Consider the following 20,461-nt stretch of genomic DNA (forward strand, 5'->3'; position numbering starts at 1 on the left):
TCGAATACCATTTCCGGCACTGGTATCCAGTGGTGTGCTGGAGCAGGCTCTCACAGGCTCGAAAGAGCCGGTTGTTAAGTTTTTAAGAATTTTGGGAGCCAGTTGTTAAAGTAGGGCCCTCCATGGCTACTTTAACAACTGGCTCCCAAAATGTGGGCTTGGGCCCCCTGCTGAATTATCTTTTACTTTGCTGGTGGGGATGCTGAGCCCTGCCAGCCAAGTAAATAGACTACTGCTGCTCCCCGCTCCTTGTTTCCAGCTCTGGGCAGCAGGCTGGGACTTCTCGAGCATGTGAGAGAAGTTCCAGCATGCTGCTCAGAGCAAGATGTTGGGAGTGGTGGCAGTCCATTTATTGGCTGCCAGCAAAAGTATGCCTAGCGTGCCCTCACGAAGGGAGGGAGGAGAGAGAGGCAACAGTTGCTCCCCCACCCCACCCCAGTCACCCCTGGCCCTTCCTACTGCAGAGCTGGCTACGTCCAGAGAAAGAGCCTGTTGTTAAAAATTTACCAGCACACCCCTGCCGGTATCCCACCCAAATCTTCCTCGGTGAAGACCGAAGGAAAGAATTCATTTAATCTCTCCGCTACGGCTTTGTCTTACCTGATCGCCCCTTTTACTCCTCGGTCATCTAGCAGTACAACCGATTCTTTTGCCGGCTTCCTGCTTTTAATATACCTAAAAAAGTTTTTACTATGTCTTTTTGCCTCCAACACAATCTTTTTTTCAAAGTCCCTCTTAGCCTTCCTTATCAGAGCTTTGCATTTGACTTGACATTCCTTATGCTGTTTCTTATTATTTTCATTTGGTTCCTTCTTCTATTTTCTGAAGGATTTTCTTTTAGCTCTAATAGCTTCCTTCACCTCACTTTTTAACCATGCCACATTTTAGGCATGATCACTTGCATCAGCCATACAGCTTTTGGAAATAGTCAACCCTAGATTGTTAAGAATGTGCACACATTATAGTATTTTATAATGAATGCACATAAATGCATTCCTCTGCCCAAACTCCACCCAAAATCAATGCCAACCTGTAAATTACGAATCTCCAAATATTGCTGGGTACTTAGAGAATAGTATGTTGCCGGGAAATGATCATTTTTATATGTGCTTGACTTAAATATCAGCATTTATGCATGCTCTCTTAATAGGATTACTCCCATTAGGGTAATTTTATAACAGGGTGTCTGGTGGGCAAGTAGGCATTTACTTAGGTGCTATTTTATAAAGACACATGGGTGACTACGACTCTTCAGAAAATACTAGCATAAGCCACAGAAATTGCATCTTCTGTGTAAGTGTGAACAGTTATGTCTACTCTCAACCAGGTATAAATGTTCATGCATAGATTATACATGTACACTTATAGAACTGTGTACTTTATAATCTACCCAAGTACTTGCAGACTGTGCTCTGGTACATGCCTATCAACAAAGTACACACCATCATATTAGGGCACATACTTTTACACTGGTCAGCATTTTATTTTATTTACAATTAAGTGTTTACAATTCCAAGAAAAATAATCTTTCATCAGGTAATTCAGAAATTGAACAGTAGGAAAATATACATAAATCATCTTAAAGTAAATATTATGATCAGTCCATAATGGGAAGGGGGGGGGGGGGGGGGAGACCTATACAGATTCCATAGGAAGCTGGAAATATAGTAGAAAAAAACAAAGAAAAAATGGAGAAAAACCTTCTTAAAATTCTAAACAGGGTCTAAATAATTAAGTTACTGTGGTTATACTTTTGCTAGATACCCCCTTCCCCTCAAGAAAAAACTGTAATTTTTATGGATCAGAAAATATATAACAATTATTTTGAAAGGTAACAAAACGTTTACAAGGAAATCACAATTGAAAGGAAGCTCTTATCGAGGTAACCGTTTGCACAAAGCAATACATTCAACAGAAGAATGTGAATGTAGTACAAAACAGAACATTAATAACACTTTTTACAATTCACAATACCTACTGTTTTGCTCTTCCCACTAAACAAAGGTTTATGGCCATTGAACTTCCAGTTCTGATGGAGGTATATGTGGTTCTTCCTCACTGTATATGTTACATGGAGCAAGTCCAAATCTCAGTCCAGCCCATTCCAATAGGGAAGGGAAAAGGGTCAGTTAGGAGAGAGGGGTGGGAGGGGGGAGACCCCAAGAGCAGCAGGAGGTGTGGCAGACTAAGGGTCCTGGGAGAAGGAGGGTCCAGGGATGACAGGATGCCCTAGAGCAGATAGAATCATAGCCTGGGTGGCCATGATCTGATCTAGGATATCCTCCAGCCTGGTCTGAGCAGCTTGCACCATGGCCTGGCTGGCTTCCAGTCTGGCATCTTCCATGGCCCTTAGCTGGTAGTCAATGGCGTCCCACATGTATATCATCTCATCCCAGAGAGCTTCAGAACCAGAGGCAGGTGTGGGCTGAAGTGGGGCTGCACCTTCACCATCACCTACCCCTGGATCCTGCCGAACACCAGCTTGCTGTCTGGGAGAAGATGGCAATATGTGTGGGAGGCCAATGTCCTCTCACACAACTGTCACCTCCCTCACCTGAGGGAGGTCAGGCTGTTCCTGGGGTGAGGAAGTCCGGTGGGTGGCTAGTAGTGGTTGCAGTAATAATTGAGAGTGCTGTGGTCATCTGTTTTGTTCTTGGGCTATGAGAGGTACAGCTCCTGGTACAATCCGCTTTGTTTCTTGGAATGTCTGTGGAATTCATTCCTTGATAAAGAACAGTAAAATCTTAAGTACATAAGTAATGCCACACTGGGAAAAGACCAAGGGTCCATTGAGCCCAGCATCCTGTCCATGACAGCGGCCAATCCAGGCCAAGGGCACCTGGCAAGCTTCCCAGATGTACAAACATTCTATACATGTTATTCCTGGAATTGTGGATTTTTCCCATTTAGTAGCAGTTTATGGACATGTCCTTTAGGAAACCGTCTAACCCCTTTTTAACTCTGCTAAGCTAACCACCTTCACCACGTTCTCCGGCAACGAATTCCAGAGTTTAATTATGCGTTGGGTGAAGAAGACTTTTCTCCGATTTGTTTTAAATTTACTACACTGTAGTTTCATCGCATGCCCCCTAGTCCTAGTATTTTTGGAAAGTGTGAACAGATGCTTCACATCCACCTGTTCCACTCCACTCATTATTTTATATACCTCTATCATGTCTCCCCTCAGCCGTCTCTTCTCCAAGCTGAAAAGCCCTAGCCTCCTTAGTCTTTCTTCATAGGGAAGTCGTCCCATCCCTGCTATCATTTTAGTCGCCCTTCGCTGCACCTTTTCCAATTCTACTATATCTTTCTTGAGATGCGGCGACCAGAATTGAACACAATACTCAAGGTGCGGTTGCACCATGGAGCAATACAACGGCATTATAACATCCTCACACCTGTTTTCTATACCTTTCCTAATAATACCCAACATTCTATTTGCTTTCCTAGCCACAGCAGCACACTGAGCAGAATCTGAGCAGCACACTAAGCAGAATCTGCAATTAAGATGAGCAGAAACTAGAGACAGACATTGGACACTACCATTTCACTCACCTGTCTCAGCAGCCATCTGAGCCTCCAACCCCTGGAGATAGTCTGGCTCAGGCTGCCGCAGGTAGCGGGCCCTTCAGAAGGTCCTCCATCTTTATGGAGACAAGGGAGGGTAAAGGAGATGGAGGCTGAGTAGCAGGTAACTAACAACTTTGGCATACAGCTGTTTCACCTGACTACCCCCCCCCCCCCACCACCACCACCACCACCACCAGGTTGCCGACACTTTCCACTTTGATCCTCAGTAGTACAGTCTTGCCCTTCTGTGATTGCTGTTTCAAATCACATCAGTGGAGCATGCCCCCAGCCGCATATGTTTTGCACAATTCCTCCCACTAAAGCAGCCTTTGAATTGGCCGAGGCAGTACTGCTCAAGAGTGGTTAGAGTACTTGATCTTGCCCTTCTGGGATTGCTGGTTCAAATCCCATCAGTGGAGCATGTCTCCCCCCCCCCCCCCCCCCCCCCCAAGCTGCATATGTTTTGCACAATTCCTCCCTCTAATGCAGACTTAGACATTGGCCGAGGCTGTACTGCTCAACAACTGAAGTGGCAGAGTGGTTAGAGCACTTGTCCTCTCTTTGTTGACAACAGTCGTAATTACCATCTTACTGTTATAGTACAATATTGATTTTGAAGGATTACAGTCTGGTGACAAATTTGTAATTAAATGTTCTCTGAAAATATGTGGATGACTGTACTAAATAGCATTAGGAAATTTAAGTACTTAGGATACTCACCTCCCTGGGTATCCGGACCTGTGAGTTGTAGAGTGCAGTGAGCCTCTCCTATCTCCTGCGGTAGCGCAAGTAGGCCCTCCTTCTCCCCTGCACTACAAAGAACCTTTCCTCCTATTGGAGGAAATGTCTGGCCAAGAGTTCAGGTTCCTGGGGGGAGAAGTTGGGCATCCTCTTCTCTCTTTTTGGCATCTTGAAAATGTCCCTGCAGATATCGACGTCATGACGTCACGGCATGCATATACGCGTTAACATCATTCTGGGCGTATTCTATATACCATTTATGAATCCATGTGGAATATAGTTTGTTGACTGTGTGCATATCTGCCGCCATATATATTCTATAAATATTACCTTGTGCTTTCAGAATGCGCGTAAGCGTTTTTTTGTTCCACTTGGAATTTTTAGGTGCCTTATATAGAATCTGGTCCTCTGCTCCTAACTTAGTCACCAGTATTTGCACCAAATTTTACTTGGTGTAAATTCCTGCAACTAGATTTAGTCATGCAGACGGACCCTAGGCATATTCTATACACCGTGCCTAACTTTAGGCATAGTTTATAGAATACACCTAGGCATATTTTTGGGGGGCGACGATTTTTAAGGCGCCATATATAAAATCTGGCCCTAACTGCTTAGCATACTTTACTATATAGGCCCTTAGGCTCCCAGTGAAATATGGATCCTGAACTTCTGAACTCAACCCTAGTAAATTTTCAAAGAAGCCAGTTTAGGAGAATACCTCCCAAATTTTGGTACAACAAGGGCAGTTCTATAACAGGGTGCTTACAATTAGGCTCCTAACATGTTCCTTCCAGGCACCTATTCTATAAAGGAAAGGAGAAGCCTACTTTCTTTTATAGAATACTAGAATATTGTTCTGTACTGAGGCATGAGCACTTATACCAGTCATTGAGTTGATGATATAAGTGTTAGCACCTAAGTGTGAAGATCCTAGGATAGCACACAGTATTCTGTAAGTTATGCACATAAGTTTGAGCCTTGCCCATTATCCTCCCCATTGCATATTCACAGTAAGTTAAACAGGTATTTACAGAATAATGCTTAGGCATAATTTTGGTAGTTATGCGTGTATGTGTATACACTATTCCAAACATTTACTTAAGTAATGGGGGCATAAATGTTTGCACCTATGTTAGAGAATTGCCCCCATATAACCTCTGAACATTTGCCTAATAGATGTAAGAAACACTAATACCCTACCTGTGCCTTGAACTCATCATCTTTGACGTCTTTCAGGTTGATTAGAACGTTGAAATAGGCACCAAACACTGCAGTCTCTAAAGCTTTGGCTGCCACCTGCATCAAACAGAAGTATTTTCATTTCATTATTTTAAGAAGAAAAGCCCATACAACTCAAGAACTACCTCTGGAACTCCAAACAACATCCATAATTTCATGAGTTGGACATGGCAGAAATATAATTATAAAGTGGTTTAACATGAAGCAGCTTATAGAATTGAAAATACCCTTCTACTAATTATATATATACTATTAAAAAAGGCCCATTTCTGAAACCAATGAAACGGGCGCTAGCAAGATTTTCCTCAGAGTGTGTGTGTTTTACAGAGTGTGTGTGAGAGTGAGTGTGTGATAGAGAGAGAGTGAATGTGTGAGTGTGTGACAGAGAGAGTGAGGCTGGGCGCGACAGTGTGTGTGTGAGAATGACAGTGGCAGGGCCCCCTCCCCTCCCTTCCCCTCGCAGTTCCAGGGTATTCCCACCCCCTCCCTCCCCTCCCCTTCCAGTTCCAGTGTTTTTCCACCCCTCCCTTCCTCCCTCCCTCCGTGTCCTACCAGTTGCAGTGTTGTTGAACCCCCTCCCTCCCTCCCAGTTCTAGGGTTTTCCCACCCCCTTCCTCCCTCCCTCCCTCCCAGTTCTAGGGTCCTAAACCCCCCTCCGTCCCTCCCATTTCGCCCTCCCAGTTTGCGTCCCAGTTGCAGTGTTTTCCCTCCCCCCTACCAGTTACTGCCTGTTCCTGCAGCACCATCGCCAGGAATGTGTGTGTGGGGGGGGGGGGGGGAACCCCTGAAGCAGCTTCAGAGAGATGTAGTAAGACCTGCCACCAGCATGAAAAATATATTGTAATAGATATCAGATTTTCCCCACTACTAAACAGAGAAAGTCAACTGATGTGGCAGCTTAGGAAAGTATGACCACCACTCGCAGTGTACTCGCGCTCGTAGTGCGGAAGACGGAGTGAAAGGCAGGAAGAAGAAAGAGAGCAGGAGAAAACCTCTTTCCCCACATGACTTCCCTACCATTTAGCAAACAGTTGTTTCACATCCTTGCTGTGCAACCCGCAACACAGTTGAAGTGGTAGGAAACGGGAAGTAAAGTTCACAGCATGCGGGCAACATTATTTCAGAGACAATAAGAGGGTGACGTGTGGTCCGTACCTTGTGCTATGAATGTTTGTAGTGGGGCTTGCGGCGGCATTGCAGAGGCAACAAACTCCTTTTGTATTTTCTTGTATCATTACCCACCCTCGACATCATGACGTTTAGACGCGAGAGCGGGACGGGTGAGCGATGCTATTCATTGAGTGTCATTTCTCCGCCCTCGACATTATGATGTTTTTACGCGAGTTCGGGGCAGACACTGATGGGGAAAAATTCCGATCTACACCACCACAGAAGTTGCAGACTTTGCAGCTTGTGGCTTCATTAGAACGTTGGGGTTGTGAATTATGTGCGGATGGGGCGTGGCTGAGGGCGGATCTATGAGTGACAGTGAGTGGTGCATGAGTGAAAGCATAGGCGTAGTTTGACTGTTTCATTTGGGGGGGCAAAGGAAGGGGCGGGGCATATTAGCATATTCATTTGCATATATGTATATTCAAATTATGCTAATATGGAGGAGGGAAGGAAGGGAGCAAGAGCTGGCTTTTTGGGGGGAATAACCATAATGAATATGTATGAGATATCTCATACATATACATTATGGTTATTCCCAAAAAAGCCAGCTCTTTCTCCCTGCCTTCCTTCCTTCCTTCCTTCTTTCCCCCTTACCCAGCACTCCCTCTTCCTCTCCAGTAGTATTTCCCCACCCCCTTTCCCATACCACAGACGCACATTTCCAAAAGCTGACATATTCCAATTAATAAATTCTGAATAAAATACTTTTTTCTACCTTTTGTTGTCTGATCATTTCGTTTTTCACCACTTCCACCTCATCAGAGGTCACACGGGAGTTGCTGTCACCAGTACTGGAGATGCAAGTCGACGTGCCATCCAGGACGATGCTGGAGAAGGAAACGTGGGGATAGTCTGGACAAAGCAATGATTTCAGCACTCCTATGATGTAGTGGTACACCACATCACACAGCACTACCACATGACACGCTGGGTCAGGGTATAGCTTCCGAAAGACAGCCACACAACTCTTCACATCTACAGATTTGCGCCCAAAGACGTACATGATGGGTAGCCTGTTGCAGGGGCTGAGACAGCCGGTCCATAATGTACCACAGCATCAGCTCCTATGTGTTCTGCGGCCACCTCATCTATGCAGCAGCTGCTGTAGTAGGTGTCGCCAAGAATGTACACTTTGGTACTAGAAGCTTTTTCCAGTTTTGTTGCAACAGTGACTGAATCCACCAGCAGCTCATCAGGGAACTGGAGTGCCACCTTGCTACACTGATGCTGTGCAATGAATGTAGTTGTTCTCTCAATTTCATAAACCTCATCAAGCTCCTCAGGAACAGTCAGACTGCTGCCCACTGGTGTAGCAATCAGGGGCCGCTGGATTGCATCTGCACCATCACTGCTGAACTGCACTGCCTCAGCACCACGTTTGTAGATGCTCCACTAATGAAGTGTGAAATCCGCCGTGTAGAAGCCGGAAACGAACAGCAGTGACTTAGTGCACACAGAAACCGCCGACTCACTGTCTCCACTGACCGCCATCGCCTCACTCGGTACAAAAAAACTCTATTCCCGCTCCACCTCGTGCTCCCTCACCGACCATCAGCAACACTGCACGCGCGGGAGTCCCAGGACACAGCGGGCGACGCGTAAAAGCAGCAAGCAAGCAGCCAGGCTTGACTCCATCCTTCGCTTCCTGAATCCTGCCCTCTCTGCATCCCGCCTTCCTCTGATGTCATTTCCTTTCAGGCGGGCGGGACGCTGAGAGGGCAGGATTCATGAAGCAAAGGACGGAGTCGAGCCTGGCTGCTTGCTTGCTGCTTTTACGCGTCGCCCGCCCGTTCGCCGCTGCGGGAAAGTAGATTAAGTCATCTTCGTCGTCTTCGTCATTTGGGGGGGCACTGCCCCCCCTCGCCCCCCCAGTCTACGCCCATGAGTGAGAGTGAGTGGTGCTGACAGCCTAGCCTACCAACACTGCAGAGCTTCAGTGTTTCCCTGCCACAGAGTGAGCTTCAGAATGTTGGAGGTGAGAATTATTTATATAGATTACCACTGCCCTTTGTGATGCTTTTATTCAACAAACCCCCATTATGTGAAAAAGATTTCAGCATCCTCTGTAGGAGAGATGAAATAGGATATCATCCAGCAATCTTTCCACATAGCTTTGTTTTCGGCATTTAAAGACTATAGATCAGGGATTCTCAACCCTGTTCTCGGAATACACCTAGCTAGTCAGGTTTTCAGGATATCCACAATGAATATGTATGAGATAGATTTGCATGCCCTACCTCCACTGTGATAGGATGGATCGAATTTGTGAAGGGGTAGAATTGTATGTTGAGGGCCTTGAATCAAATAGATTGAAAATTCTGCAGGAAACAAAACACATCTTGGAATCCCTATGGATTCAAATTCCATGTGTAAAGGGGGAAAGGATTGTGATAGGATTGTACTACAGTCCACCTGGCCGGGATGAACAGACAGATGTAGAAATGTTATCAGAAATTAGGGAGGCTAACAAACTGGGGAACATAATAATAATGGGTGATTTAAATTACCCCAATATTAACTGGGTAAATGTAACATCGGGGCATGCTAGGGAGGTAAAATTCCTTGACAAAATCAAGGACTGCTTTATGGAGCAGCTGGTACAGGAGCCGACAAGAGAAGGAAAAATTCTAGACCTAGTCCTTAGTGGAGCGCATGATCTCGTGCAGAAGAAGAACAGTGAAAGAAAAACTTAGAGGAGAATCTGCGAAGGTCAAACATTTATATTAGGCATGGATGCTGTTAAAAAATACCATCCTAGAATCCCATGCCAAATATTTTCAATGTATTAAAAAAGGAGGAAGGTTTCCAACGAAATTAACTGACTATACACCATCTTGGGTTTGAAGAAGCCAACCAGATGATCAATGTGGAATAATGATTCAGATAAATAATAACTGGGGATAATCAGGTTAATACCACGTTTTCTTGGTTTACTTTTGTTTAATTGATCTCCTTGTCTTGTTTCACTCTCCCTATTTATTTTGTGGTCTAAGAAAGAGAAAGATTGTATATAATCTATTTATCTAGTTGAGATTGTTTTCTTCTAATATTGTATTAATGTACAGTCATCTCTGTATTACTGTTTGCAAGTGATCCTTATAAAGTGAAAAATTATAAATAAATTATTTAAATTAAAAAAAAAATTTAAAAAGGAGGAAGGAAGACCAAAGAACAGCAGGCATGGTTAAAAAGTGAGGTAAATGAAGCTATTAGAGCTAAAAGAAATTCCTTCACAAAATGGAAGAAAGATCTGACTGAAAATAATAAGAAACAGCATAAGGAACGGCAAATGAAATGCAAAGCGCTGATAAGGAAGGCAAAGAGGGACTTCGAAAAATAGATTGCGTTGGAAGCAAAAACACATAGTAAAAATGTTTTTAGGTATAGTAAAAGCAAGAAGCTGGCAAAAGAATCAGTCAGACCGCTGGATTACTAAGGAGTAAAAGGGGCACTCAGAAGACAAATCTATAGTGGAGAGATTAAGTTAATTCTTTGCTTCCGTCTTCACTGAGGAATATGTGGGACAGATGGCATTCAAAGCTGATGAGTCAGAGAAACTGATTGAAATCTCTATAAACCTGAAAGATGTAATGGCATCAATTCGACAAATTGAAGAGTAGCAAATCACCTGTATGGGTATTCATCCCAGAGTATTGAAAGAATTGAAAAATTCCCTCCAACTGCTCGCCCTAACTGAAACCTGGCTCTCCCCTGACGACTCTGCCTCCGTCGCGGCCCTCTGTCATGGAGGCTATCTCTTCTCCCACACTCCCCGCCCAGAGGGCCGCGGTGGAGGCGTCGGGCTACTTCTCTCACCCTCCTGTAGTTTCCAACCCCTCCTCCTACCGCAGTCTCACGGCTTCTCGTCCTTCGAAGCTCACTCCATCCGGCTATTCTACCCATTATCACTCAGAGTTGCAGTCATCTACCGCCCCCCTGACAAGCCCCTCTCTTCATTCCTTACTGACTTCGACGCTTGGCTCACCGTCTTTCTTGATCCCGCATCTCCATCCCTCATTCTTGGCGATTTTAACATTCATGTTGACAACCCATCCAATTCCTACGCTTCTAAATTCCTCACTCTGATATCCTCCTTTAACCTCCGACTATGCTCTACCACCCCTACTCACCGTGATGGCCATTGTCTCAACCTCATTCTCTTCTCTTCCTGCTCACCTTCCAATTTCTGCACCTCAGTCCTTCCTATCTCAGATCATCACCTAATCACCCTCACACTTCATCACCCTCCCCCTCAACCTCGCCCAACTACAACCACGGCCTTCAGGAATCTCCAAGCTGTCGACCCCCCTACCCTATCCTCCCACATCTCCAATCTCTTCCCTTCCATCTCGTCTTCTGAATCTGTCGACACAGCTGTCTCTACCTACAATGAAACTCTCTCCACTGCTCTGGATACCCTAGCACCATCTGTCTCTCGCCCCACTAAGCGCACTAATCCTCAGCCCTGGTTAACCCCTTGCATCCGTTACCTTCGCTCCTGCACCCGATCTGCTGAATGACTCTGGAGGAAATCTTGCACCCTATCAGACTTCACCCATTACAAATTCATGCTATCCTCCTTCCAGTCCTCCCTATTCCTTGCCAAACAGGAATATTATTCTCAATTAACCAATTCTCTTGGCTCCAACCCTCGTCGCCTCTTCGCCACCCTCAACTCCCTACTTAAAGTACCCTCCGCTCCCACCCCCCCCTCACTCTCTCCTCAAACAGTAGCTGACCACTTCCGCGATAAAGTGCAGAAGATTAACCTTGAATTCACTTCCAAGCCTTCTCCTCCTTGTGACTTCTTAACCCACTCCCTCAACCAACCTAACCCGGCTTCCTTTTCCTCCTTCCCTGAGATCACCGAAGAGGAAACTGCTCGCCTTCTTTCTTCCTCTAAGTGCACCACCTGTTCCTCGGATCCCATTCCCACCAATCTGCTTACTAACATCTCTCCTACAGTTAACCCCTCAATCTGTCACATCCTCAACCTCTCTCTCTCCACCGCTACTGTCCCTGACTCCTTCAAGCACGCAGTAGTCACACCACTTCTCAAAAAACCATCACTTGACCCCACCTGTCCCTCCAACTACCGCCCCATCTCTCTTCTACCCTTCCTCTCCAAATTACTTGAACGTGCTGTCCACAGCCGTTGCCTCGACTTCCTCTCCTCTCAGGCTGTCCTCGACCCGCTTCAATCTGGCTTTCGCCCACTACACTCGACAGAAACAGCACTCTCTAAAGTCTGCAATGACCTGTTCCTCGCCAAATCCAAAGGCCATTATTCCATCCTCATCCTCCTCGACCTATCCGCCGCCTTTGATACCGTCAATCTTAATTTACTTCTTGACACACTGTCCTCATTTGGGTTCCAGGGCTCCGTCCTCTCCTGGTTCTCATCGTATCTTTCCCAACGCACCTTCAGAGTATCTTCTAATGGCTCCTCTTCCACCCCCGTCCCGCTCTCTGTTGGGGTTCCTCAAGGATCTGTCCTTGGACCACTTCTTTTCTCGATATACACCTCTTCCCTAGGCTCGTTGATCTCATCACATGGTTTCCAGTACCATCTCTATGCCGATGACACCCAGCTTTAACTCTCCACTCCCGACATCACAGTCGAAACCCAGGCCAAAGTTTCAGCCTGCCTTTCCGACATCGCTGCCTGGATGTCCAACCGGCATCTGAAATTGAACATGGCAAAGACTGAGCTCCTTATCTTTCCACCCAAACCCTCTTCTCCTCTTCCCCCACTTTCCGTCTCTGTTGACAACACCCTCATCCTCCCTGTCTCTTCAGCACGCAATCTCGGAGTCATCTTCGATTCCTCCCTCTCCTTCTCTGCCCATATCCAGCAGACAGCTAAGACCTGTCGCTTCTTCCTCTATAATATTAGCAAAATTCGCCCATTCCTCTCTGAACAGACCACCCGAACCCTCGTCCACTCGCTCGTTACCTCTCGTCTTGACTATTGCAACCTTCTCCTCGTTGGCCTCCCACTTAGCCACCTATCCCCCCTTCAATCTGTCCAAAATTCCGCCGCACGTCTTATCTACCGCGTGAACCGATACTCTCATATCACCCCTCTCCTCAAGTCGCTTCACTGGCTCTCAATCCACTACCGTATACAGTTCAAGCTTCTCCTATTGACCTTCAAGTGCACTCAATCTGCTGCCCCCCATTACCTCTCTACCCTCCTCTCCCCGTATGTTCCCACCCGTAACCTCCGCTCCCAGGACAAATCACTCCTATCTGTACCCTTCTCCACCACTGCTAACTCCAGACTCCGCCCCTTCTGCCTCGCAGCACCTTATGCCTGGAACAGACTTCCTGAGCCCATACGCCATGCGCCCGTCCTGCCCATCTTCAAGTCCTTACTCAAGGCCCATCTCTTCTCTCTTGCTTTTGGCGCCTAACCACCTTCCCCATTCCTGTTACCTACACTGACTACGTAGTATGTTACCGTTAGATTGTAAGCTCTTTTGAGCAGGGACTGTCCCTCCCTGAGTTTAAACTTGTACAGCGCTGCGTAACCCTGGCAGCGCTATAGAAATGCTAAGTAGTAGTAGTAGTAGTAGTAACTTGCAGAACTATTGTTAGTAATATGTAATTTATCTTTAAAATCAAGCATGGTACCTGAAGATTGGAAGGTGGCCAATGTAATGCAGATTTTTAAAAAGGTTCCAGAGGTGATCCAGGAAATTATACACTGGTGAGCCTGACTTCGATGCTGGGCAAAATGGTAGAGACTATTATAAAGAACAAAATTACAGAGCTTATTCAAAAGCATGGATTAATGAGACAAAGCCAACATGGATTTAGTGAAGGGAAATCTTGCCTCACCAATCTACTGCATTTCTTTGAAGGGGTGAACAAACATGTGGATAAAGGTAGCCCGGTTGATATTGTGTATCTGGATTTTCAAAAGGCATTTGACAAAGTACTTCATGAAAGACTCCAGAGGAAATTGGAGAGTCATGGAATAGGAGGTAGTGTCCTATTGTGGATTAAAAACTGGCTAAAAGATAGAAAACAGAGAGTAGGGTTAAATAGTCAGTATTCTCGATGGACAAGAGTAGATAGTGGGGTTCCCCAGGGGTCTGTGCTAGGACTGCTGCTTTTTAACATATTTATAAATGACCCAGAGATGGGAGTAACTAGTGAGGTAATTACATTTGCTGACTACACAAAGTTATTCAAAGTTGTTAAATTGCAAGTGGAATGTAAAAAATTACAAGAGGACTTTTTTTTGAGACTGGGAGACTGGGCATCCAAATGGCAGATGATGTTTAATGTGAGCACGTGCAAAGTGATGCATGTGGGAAAGAGGAACTCAAACTATAGCTACATAATGCAAGGCTCCACATTAGGAGTCACCAACCAGGAAAGGGATCTAGTTGCTGATGATACGTTGAAACCCTCTGCTCAGTGTGCAGTGTCGGCTAAGAAAGCAAATAGAATGCTAGGTATTATTAGGAAAGGAATGGAAAACAAAAATAAGGACATATGGCAATACTTATGATGTGCTTTATAGAATTAAAATAAAGTAGAGAAATCATAATCATGGTATCTGATACTAGAGAAGGATTTTGTGGAGATTTTTGTTTTGGACATTCCAATGCAGGAATGAACCCCATTTCTACACCAGGATAAGTTAGGGCTCATCTCAGTCTCTAAGATTTACTAGTAGTGCTCTCTCATTTTGCCAAAATAGAGTCTTCTTTTGGAGAAAGACAGAAATAGGTGGTGCTGCTCCAGAATCAGTAGATGACATCATAAGCATAGTTCTGAGAGGAGAACATTACTTCCACCCACAAACATATAAAAATGGCTAAATTGTGCCATTTAGTTCAGTAAGGTCTGCTTTAGGGTATGGCAAAGAGGGCAATTGCCTTGGGCTCTCATATCACATGGACCCCCAAGCATGCCTCAAGCTGAATGTGGCTTTGGGGCCTTCTCTGCAGTTTCTGCCATGAGTCCCTGAAAGTCTAAAAGTAGTTCAGCATTTTGTCTCAAGTAGAAATAAACAGATGATGCTTGGAGCAATTTGGAAGCACTACATGGGTCATACAAGCACAGAGCTGCCAAGGGGTCCCAATTTTTGAGAGGGAGATTTTAGTACACGCCCCCAGCCCTGCCCCACTCCGTCTTGACTCCACCCACTCTACATGGCTCCACCCCCTGGTACACCTCAATCCCACAGCCATTTCAGAAAATATTTTATTTAATAGCCTAATACCCCTTTCAATTAGCTTTCAGAGGCCAAATCCTCCTGCCTCAGGTCAGGTCAAGACAGTAGAATGCTGTTATGGTATCCTCTCCTTACCTAAGGAAGTGCTGGTCTTTGAAGGCTAATAAAAAATATTTTAAAATCAGTGAAGGTATCACCTTATTTTCTATTTTGTGTTTTATTTGTATTTATTAACCTTTACTAACACAACTACCACATTACTTTATCCTAAATTAAACATAAAATTATTTTCTGTACCTTTGTTGTCTGGCCATTTACTTTTTCTAATTGTGTTGGTCCCAGTCTCTTGATTCTGCTTTCCTTAATCTTCTCTTAACTCTCTTGCCAGGGTTTCCTGTCCATTTGTCATTTTTCTCTCCTTTTTCTTTAATTTATTTATCTGCCTTCCTCTCTCTGTCCAGATTTAATTCATTCTTACTATCCATTCTTTAATTTCCCTCTTTTCACTTCATCTACCTATGGCTTTTCATCTTTTCTTCACTTTTGTTCTCCCCAAGCCCCTTCCACTTATTATCCAGTCTTTCACTAACTCTATCCTCTCCCCTTTCCATCCATCATCTCCCCTCTTTCTCTCCCATCCTTCCAGTGTCTCCCCCTCTTTAACTCTGCATCCTTCCATCCAGCATCTCCTCTTTCTCTCCCTATTCTTCCATCCAGCACCTTCCCTCTTCCATCCAGAGTCTTCCCTCTTTCTGTCCCCTACTTCTAGCATTTTTCCTCTTTCTCTCTCTCCTTTCAATTAGCATTTCTCCTCTTTCTCTCTTCATCTGACCAGTTACGGTCTCCCCCTTGCTCCCCTTCCTTCTCCCCAACAGCTTGTCTCTCCCCTGCCCTTTTCCATGTCCCCTCTTTCTCCACCCTTCTTTCCATTCATTTCTCTCTCTGTACCCCTCTTCTATCCAGCATCTCCATTCTTCTTTCTTTCCATCCAGCTTCTCTCCTCTCCCCTCCATCCAGCATGTCCCCTTTCTGTCTCTCTCTCTCTTCCTTCCAACATCTCCCCTTGCTCTCCCCCCTTCTGTCTAGTTGTCAGACTTGTGAGTTCTTGTACCAAGTAGAGCGCTGCTGAGCCAGGTACTCGGACCAGGTTCTGCTTGGCGGCCGGACAACCCCGGGTTTCACCTGCGCTGACCGCTGTTCCTCAGAGGTTGAGCCCCTAGGTGCGGGCAGCCTGCAGGGCTTACGAGACGGAGCAGGAAGCGGGGTGGTTAACATAATGACCAGAGAGGCAGCAGGCAAGAGAGTGATCCAGGTACAGGCAAAGTCAATAGGCAAGCAGTAGGCAAGGGAGTAATCCAGGAACAGGCAATGTTAACAGGCAGGAAGCAGGCAGGGGAGTAATCCAGGTACAGGCAATGTCAATAGGCAAACAACAGGCAAGAGAGTAATCCAGGTACAGGCAAAGTCAGTAGGCAGGCAGCAGGTCAAGAGAGTAATCCAGGTACAGGCAAAGTCGGTAGGCTGGCAGCAGGCAAGAGAGTAATCCAGGCACAGGCAAAGTCAGCAACGAGGGACAAAGTAGAGAAGAAGCACACTACTGAGCAAGTAACACCTACCAAAGTAGAAGCCAAAGCCTGGAGTCCAGGAAGAGCTCAGCTGATAAAGTGCTGGCGTCTGACATCAGCAGGGAGGGGCACAGCCATAGGACAAGACAGTGGCGTAGCCAGACCTGACATTTTGGGTGGGCCCAGAGCTAACTTGGGTGGACACTGTGCATATAGGTAAGTAGCAGAAGCATAATAAAGTGACCCTTTTACTAAAGCTTAGCACCCCCACCCCCACAATCTGGATCAGTTATTCTCAACCATAATGTTTATGTAGGCAAAACATTGAACGCTGCAGTCTGTGGCACAACAACAAAAAAAAGAGCCTAAATATCATTTATTTTGTTAAAAAAAAATACATGAGGGAAATATAAAGTACTCTTAACAGAATTTACTTTTATTTCAACAACAATTAATTTACACCAGTTAATAACTTACATTTTTCAGAACTGTTAACTTTTGTCTACTCTTCAACACATCAAAAACTGCATGAAACAAAGACCCAGATTTCTAATAATAAGAAAAATCACTGTCAACGTTAAGATTTATTTCTGCATACTGTGGCATCTGTAGCATACAGAACATAGCTAGAATGTTTCCTCTTACAGTTTTCCATAGGAGCAATGTATTCAAATTCTGGTAGCACCTCATTAATAGCAACAAAAAATCCGTTCACTTCCAGGTACTGCTGTCTGTATCCATCTCCTGAATTGACATCACGTGCTTCCGGGTTCGTCACAAGCAGAAGTGACCAACCACACGAGGTTTCTCGGCTTCAGAATGTTGGAGGTGCATTCTATTCAATAGGATTGGTCAGTTCCTTGCAGCACAGCCAGAACTCAGTGTCCTGCACAGTAACGTTCAGACACCTGAGAGAGGGGGGGGGGGGGCTGACACCAGAGAGAGGGGGAGGTATCTCTGTCACACACACACTCTCACACACACTCTCTCTCTTTCTCTCTGTCTATCACAGTCAATGTCTTTCTCTCTCTCACTCTCACACACTGTCTCTCATACACTCTATGTCTCACACTGTATCACATTCACTCTCTATGTGTCACACAGTCACTCACACACTCTCTTGGTCTCATACACTCAGTCTCACAGAGAGTCTGTGTCTCACACACACCAGGGGCGTAGCCAGACAACAGATTTTGGGTGGGCCTAGGCAAGAATTGGGTGGGCACCAAGTGTTCTCCCCCCCTTCCAAAAAAAAAATCTCAGCTGGTGGGAAAACGCTTCTTTCGACCTTGGCAGCAGGAATGCACTGAAAACTGAGCATGCGCAGGTGCCGGTGTCGTGTAGTGTTTTTGTTACTGTCAGGGGGAAATCTTCAGCTGACGGAGCTTGGGATTCCCACCAGTTACCACTAAACATGTGCTACTGTTGGGTGGGCCTGAGTCATAAATGGGTGGGCCCTGGCCCACCTAAGCCCACCTGTAGCTACGCCACTGACACACACTCTCTCGCACACACTGTATCTTTGTGAAACACACTGTCTCTCACACTGTCTCACATACGCACTTGCACACACTCTCATTCATTCACACACACACACACTCGCACATTCACTCTCTTTCTCACACACAGTCACTCTCACATTCTCACACACAGTCACTCTCACATACACTCTCTCAAACATACACACTCCGAGGAAAACCTTGCTAGCGCCCGTTTCATTTGTGTCAGAAACAGGCCTTTTTTACTAGTATATATATAATGGACACTGCAGAGCCCACCTCCACCCAGAAACCTGCCTACATTAAATTTAAGTGTATGTGTGTGTGTGTGTGGGGGGGGGGGGGGGGGGTTAAACTGTGCACAGCGGACCATCCCCACCCAAAAACCCACTAAGGAACCACCATGACAAATATACAATCTTTTTCAAATTTTAACCTGGGCACTAACAAAATGTAATGTTGGTGGGTTTATGGGTGGGGAGTGGGCTCTTCACTGCCTAGCGAAAAAAGGTATAGAGAAAGAAGCGACAGGTCTTGGCTGTATGCTGGATATGGGCAGAGAAGGAGAGGGACGAGTCGAAGATGACTCCGAGGTTGCGGGCAGATGAGACGGGGAGGATGAGGGTGTTATCAACTGAAATAGAGAGTGGAGGGAGAGGAGAAGTGGGTTTGGGTGGAAAGACAATGAGCTCGGTCTTGGCCATGTTCAGTTTCAGGTGGCGGTTGGACATCCAGGCAGCAATGTCGGATAAGCAGGCCATTCATAACAGGAAGAAACTAAGGGGGGAAGAGGGGAGAGGAAAAAAACACAACATGAAGGAAACTAAGCTGCTTCTCCTCACAGGTATTAAAAAAGGAGGAAGGAAGGCCAAACGACAGCTGGCATGGTCAAAAAGTGAGGTGAAGGAAGCTATTAGAGCTATATTTATAAAGTCGAAATTGTATGGGGGTTCCAACAGAAATGGGACTCTCTACAGTATGAGGGAGCCCTGGTGCACATTTTCCAGGATTACTTGGCAGTGCTAGAGGAGCACCAGTGCCGCTTCTCCCCCATTTGCTTGGAGCTCCATGACTTACAAGTTTGATTCATGCTCCTCTATCCGGCACTGCTTAAAGTGTACCATCATGGACAGTGGCGCAGTTTTGACTCTCCTCAGGATGCAGAGTGCTTGAGGGAACTCAGGAACTCTGCTGAGAAGTAGGCTTGATGATCAATTTTATTATTTTTTGAACTGAGTTGCTGAGGACATGTAATGAGTGATTTCACTATTGCTCGCACTGTTATTATGATTTGTTTTGCAGGGAGCTACTTTATTTTGGAGGGGCACAAGTGCAATGTTTTTTAATTGATTATGGGATAGATGGATGTGGGACCCAGAACTTCTGTAGAGGTTTCTCCAGTTTCCATCAAATGCAACTGTGGTGGGATTATTGTGGATATGAGGTGGGAGGAGTTTTAGGGAGGGTCTCAGGGGAACGGGGTGGGGCGAGGATGGGCAAGGAGTTGCAGTGTTGGGGTTGAAGGCAGGAGTGGGGTGATAGGCCATGTAAGAGTGTTTGTGGTGAAAGCTGGGCTGCGTGGATGCCTGTTAAGATATTGGACTGTTTTCCACTCCTGGACGATGCTGGTTGGCTAGTAGTGGTTGCAGTAATAATTGAGAATGCTGTGGTTATCTGTTTTGTTCTTGGGTTATGAGAGGTACAGCTCTTGGTACTATCTGCTTTGTTTCTTGGACTATCTGTGGAATTAATTCCCTGATAAAGAACAGTAAAATCTTAAGTACATAAGTAATGCCACACTGGGAAAAGACCAAGGGTCCATCGAGCCCAGCATCCTGTCCACGACAGTGGCCAATCAAGGCCAAGGGCACCTGGCAAGCTTCCCAAACGTACAAACATTCTATACATGTTATTTCTGGAATTGTGGATTTTTCCCAAATCCATTTAGTAGCGGTTTATGGACTTGTCCTTTAGGAAACTATGCTAAGCTAACCGCCTTCACCACGTTCTCCGACAACGAATTCCAGAGTTTAATTATGCGTTGGGTGAAGAAAATTTTTCTCCGATTTGTTTTAAATTTACTACACTGTAGTTTCATTGCATGCCCCCTAGTCCTAGAGGGGCATAATCGAATGCAAACGCCCATCTCCATGGGCGTCTATGTCCGAAAACGGGTATGTGAAGAGGCAGGACAGACCGTATTATCGAAAAAGATGAGCGTCCATCTTTCGTTTCAAAAATACGGTTTGGACGGACCAAATGCCATGGATTTGGTCGCTTCTGAGATGGGCGGTTTTTTTTTTTTTTTTGCAATAATGGTAACTAAAAACGCCCAGCTCAGAAACATCCCAATGCAAGCCATTTGGTCAAGTGAGGGACAAATGTACAACACTACCATAGCTCTTAGGGGTGAAGGAGGCAACTACATGTGGGTACAGTGGGTTTTAGAGGCCTCCCATTTACCACCACAAGTGTTACGGGTG

General features: G+C 45.5%; 1 protein-coding gene across 6 annotated transcripts in view; it reads right to left on the bottom strand.

Annotated features, from left to right (window-relative positions):
- FTCD (formimidoyltransferase cyclodeaminase) overlaps positions 1–20,461 on the bottom strand; it is a 1,011,684-nt gene that overhangs the window by 12,087 nt on the left and 979,136 nt on the right. For all 6 annotated transcript variants that reach the window (XM_030210600.1, XM_030210602.1, XM_030210603.1 and 3 more), the window contains one exon: positions 5,512–5,607. In XM_030210600.1, the coding sequence (XP_030066460.1) occupies positions 5,512–5,607 (96 nt within the window). The remainder of the gene's footprint in view (positions 1–5,511; positions 5,608–20,461) is intronic.

This window comes from Microcaecilia unicolor, chromosome 7, assembly GCF_901765095.1.
Source record: "Microcaecilia unicolor chromosome 7, aMicUni1.1, whole genome shotgun sequence".
Lineage (NCBI taxonomy): Eukaryota > Metazoa > Chordata > Amphibia > Gymnophiona > Siphonopidae > Microcaecilia > Microcaecilia unicolor.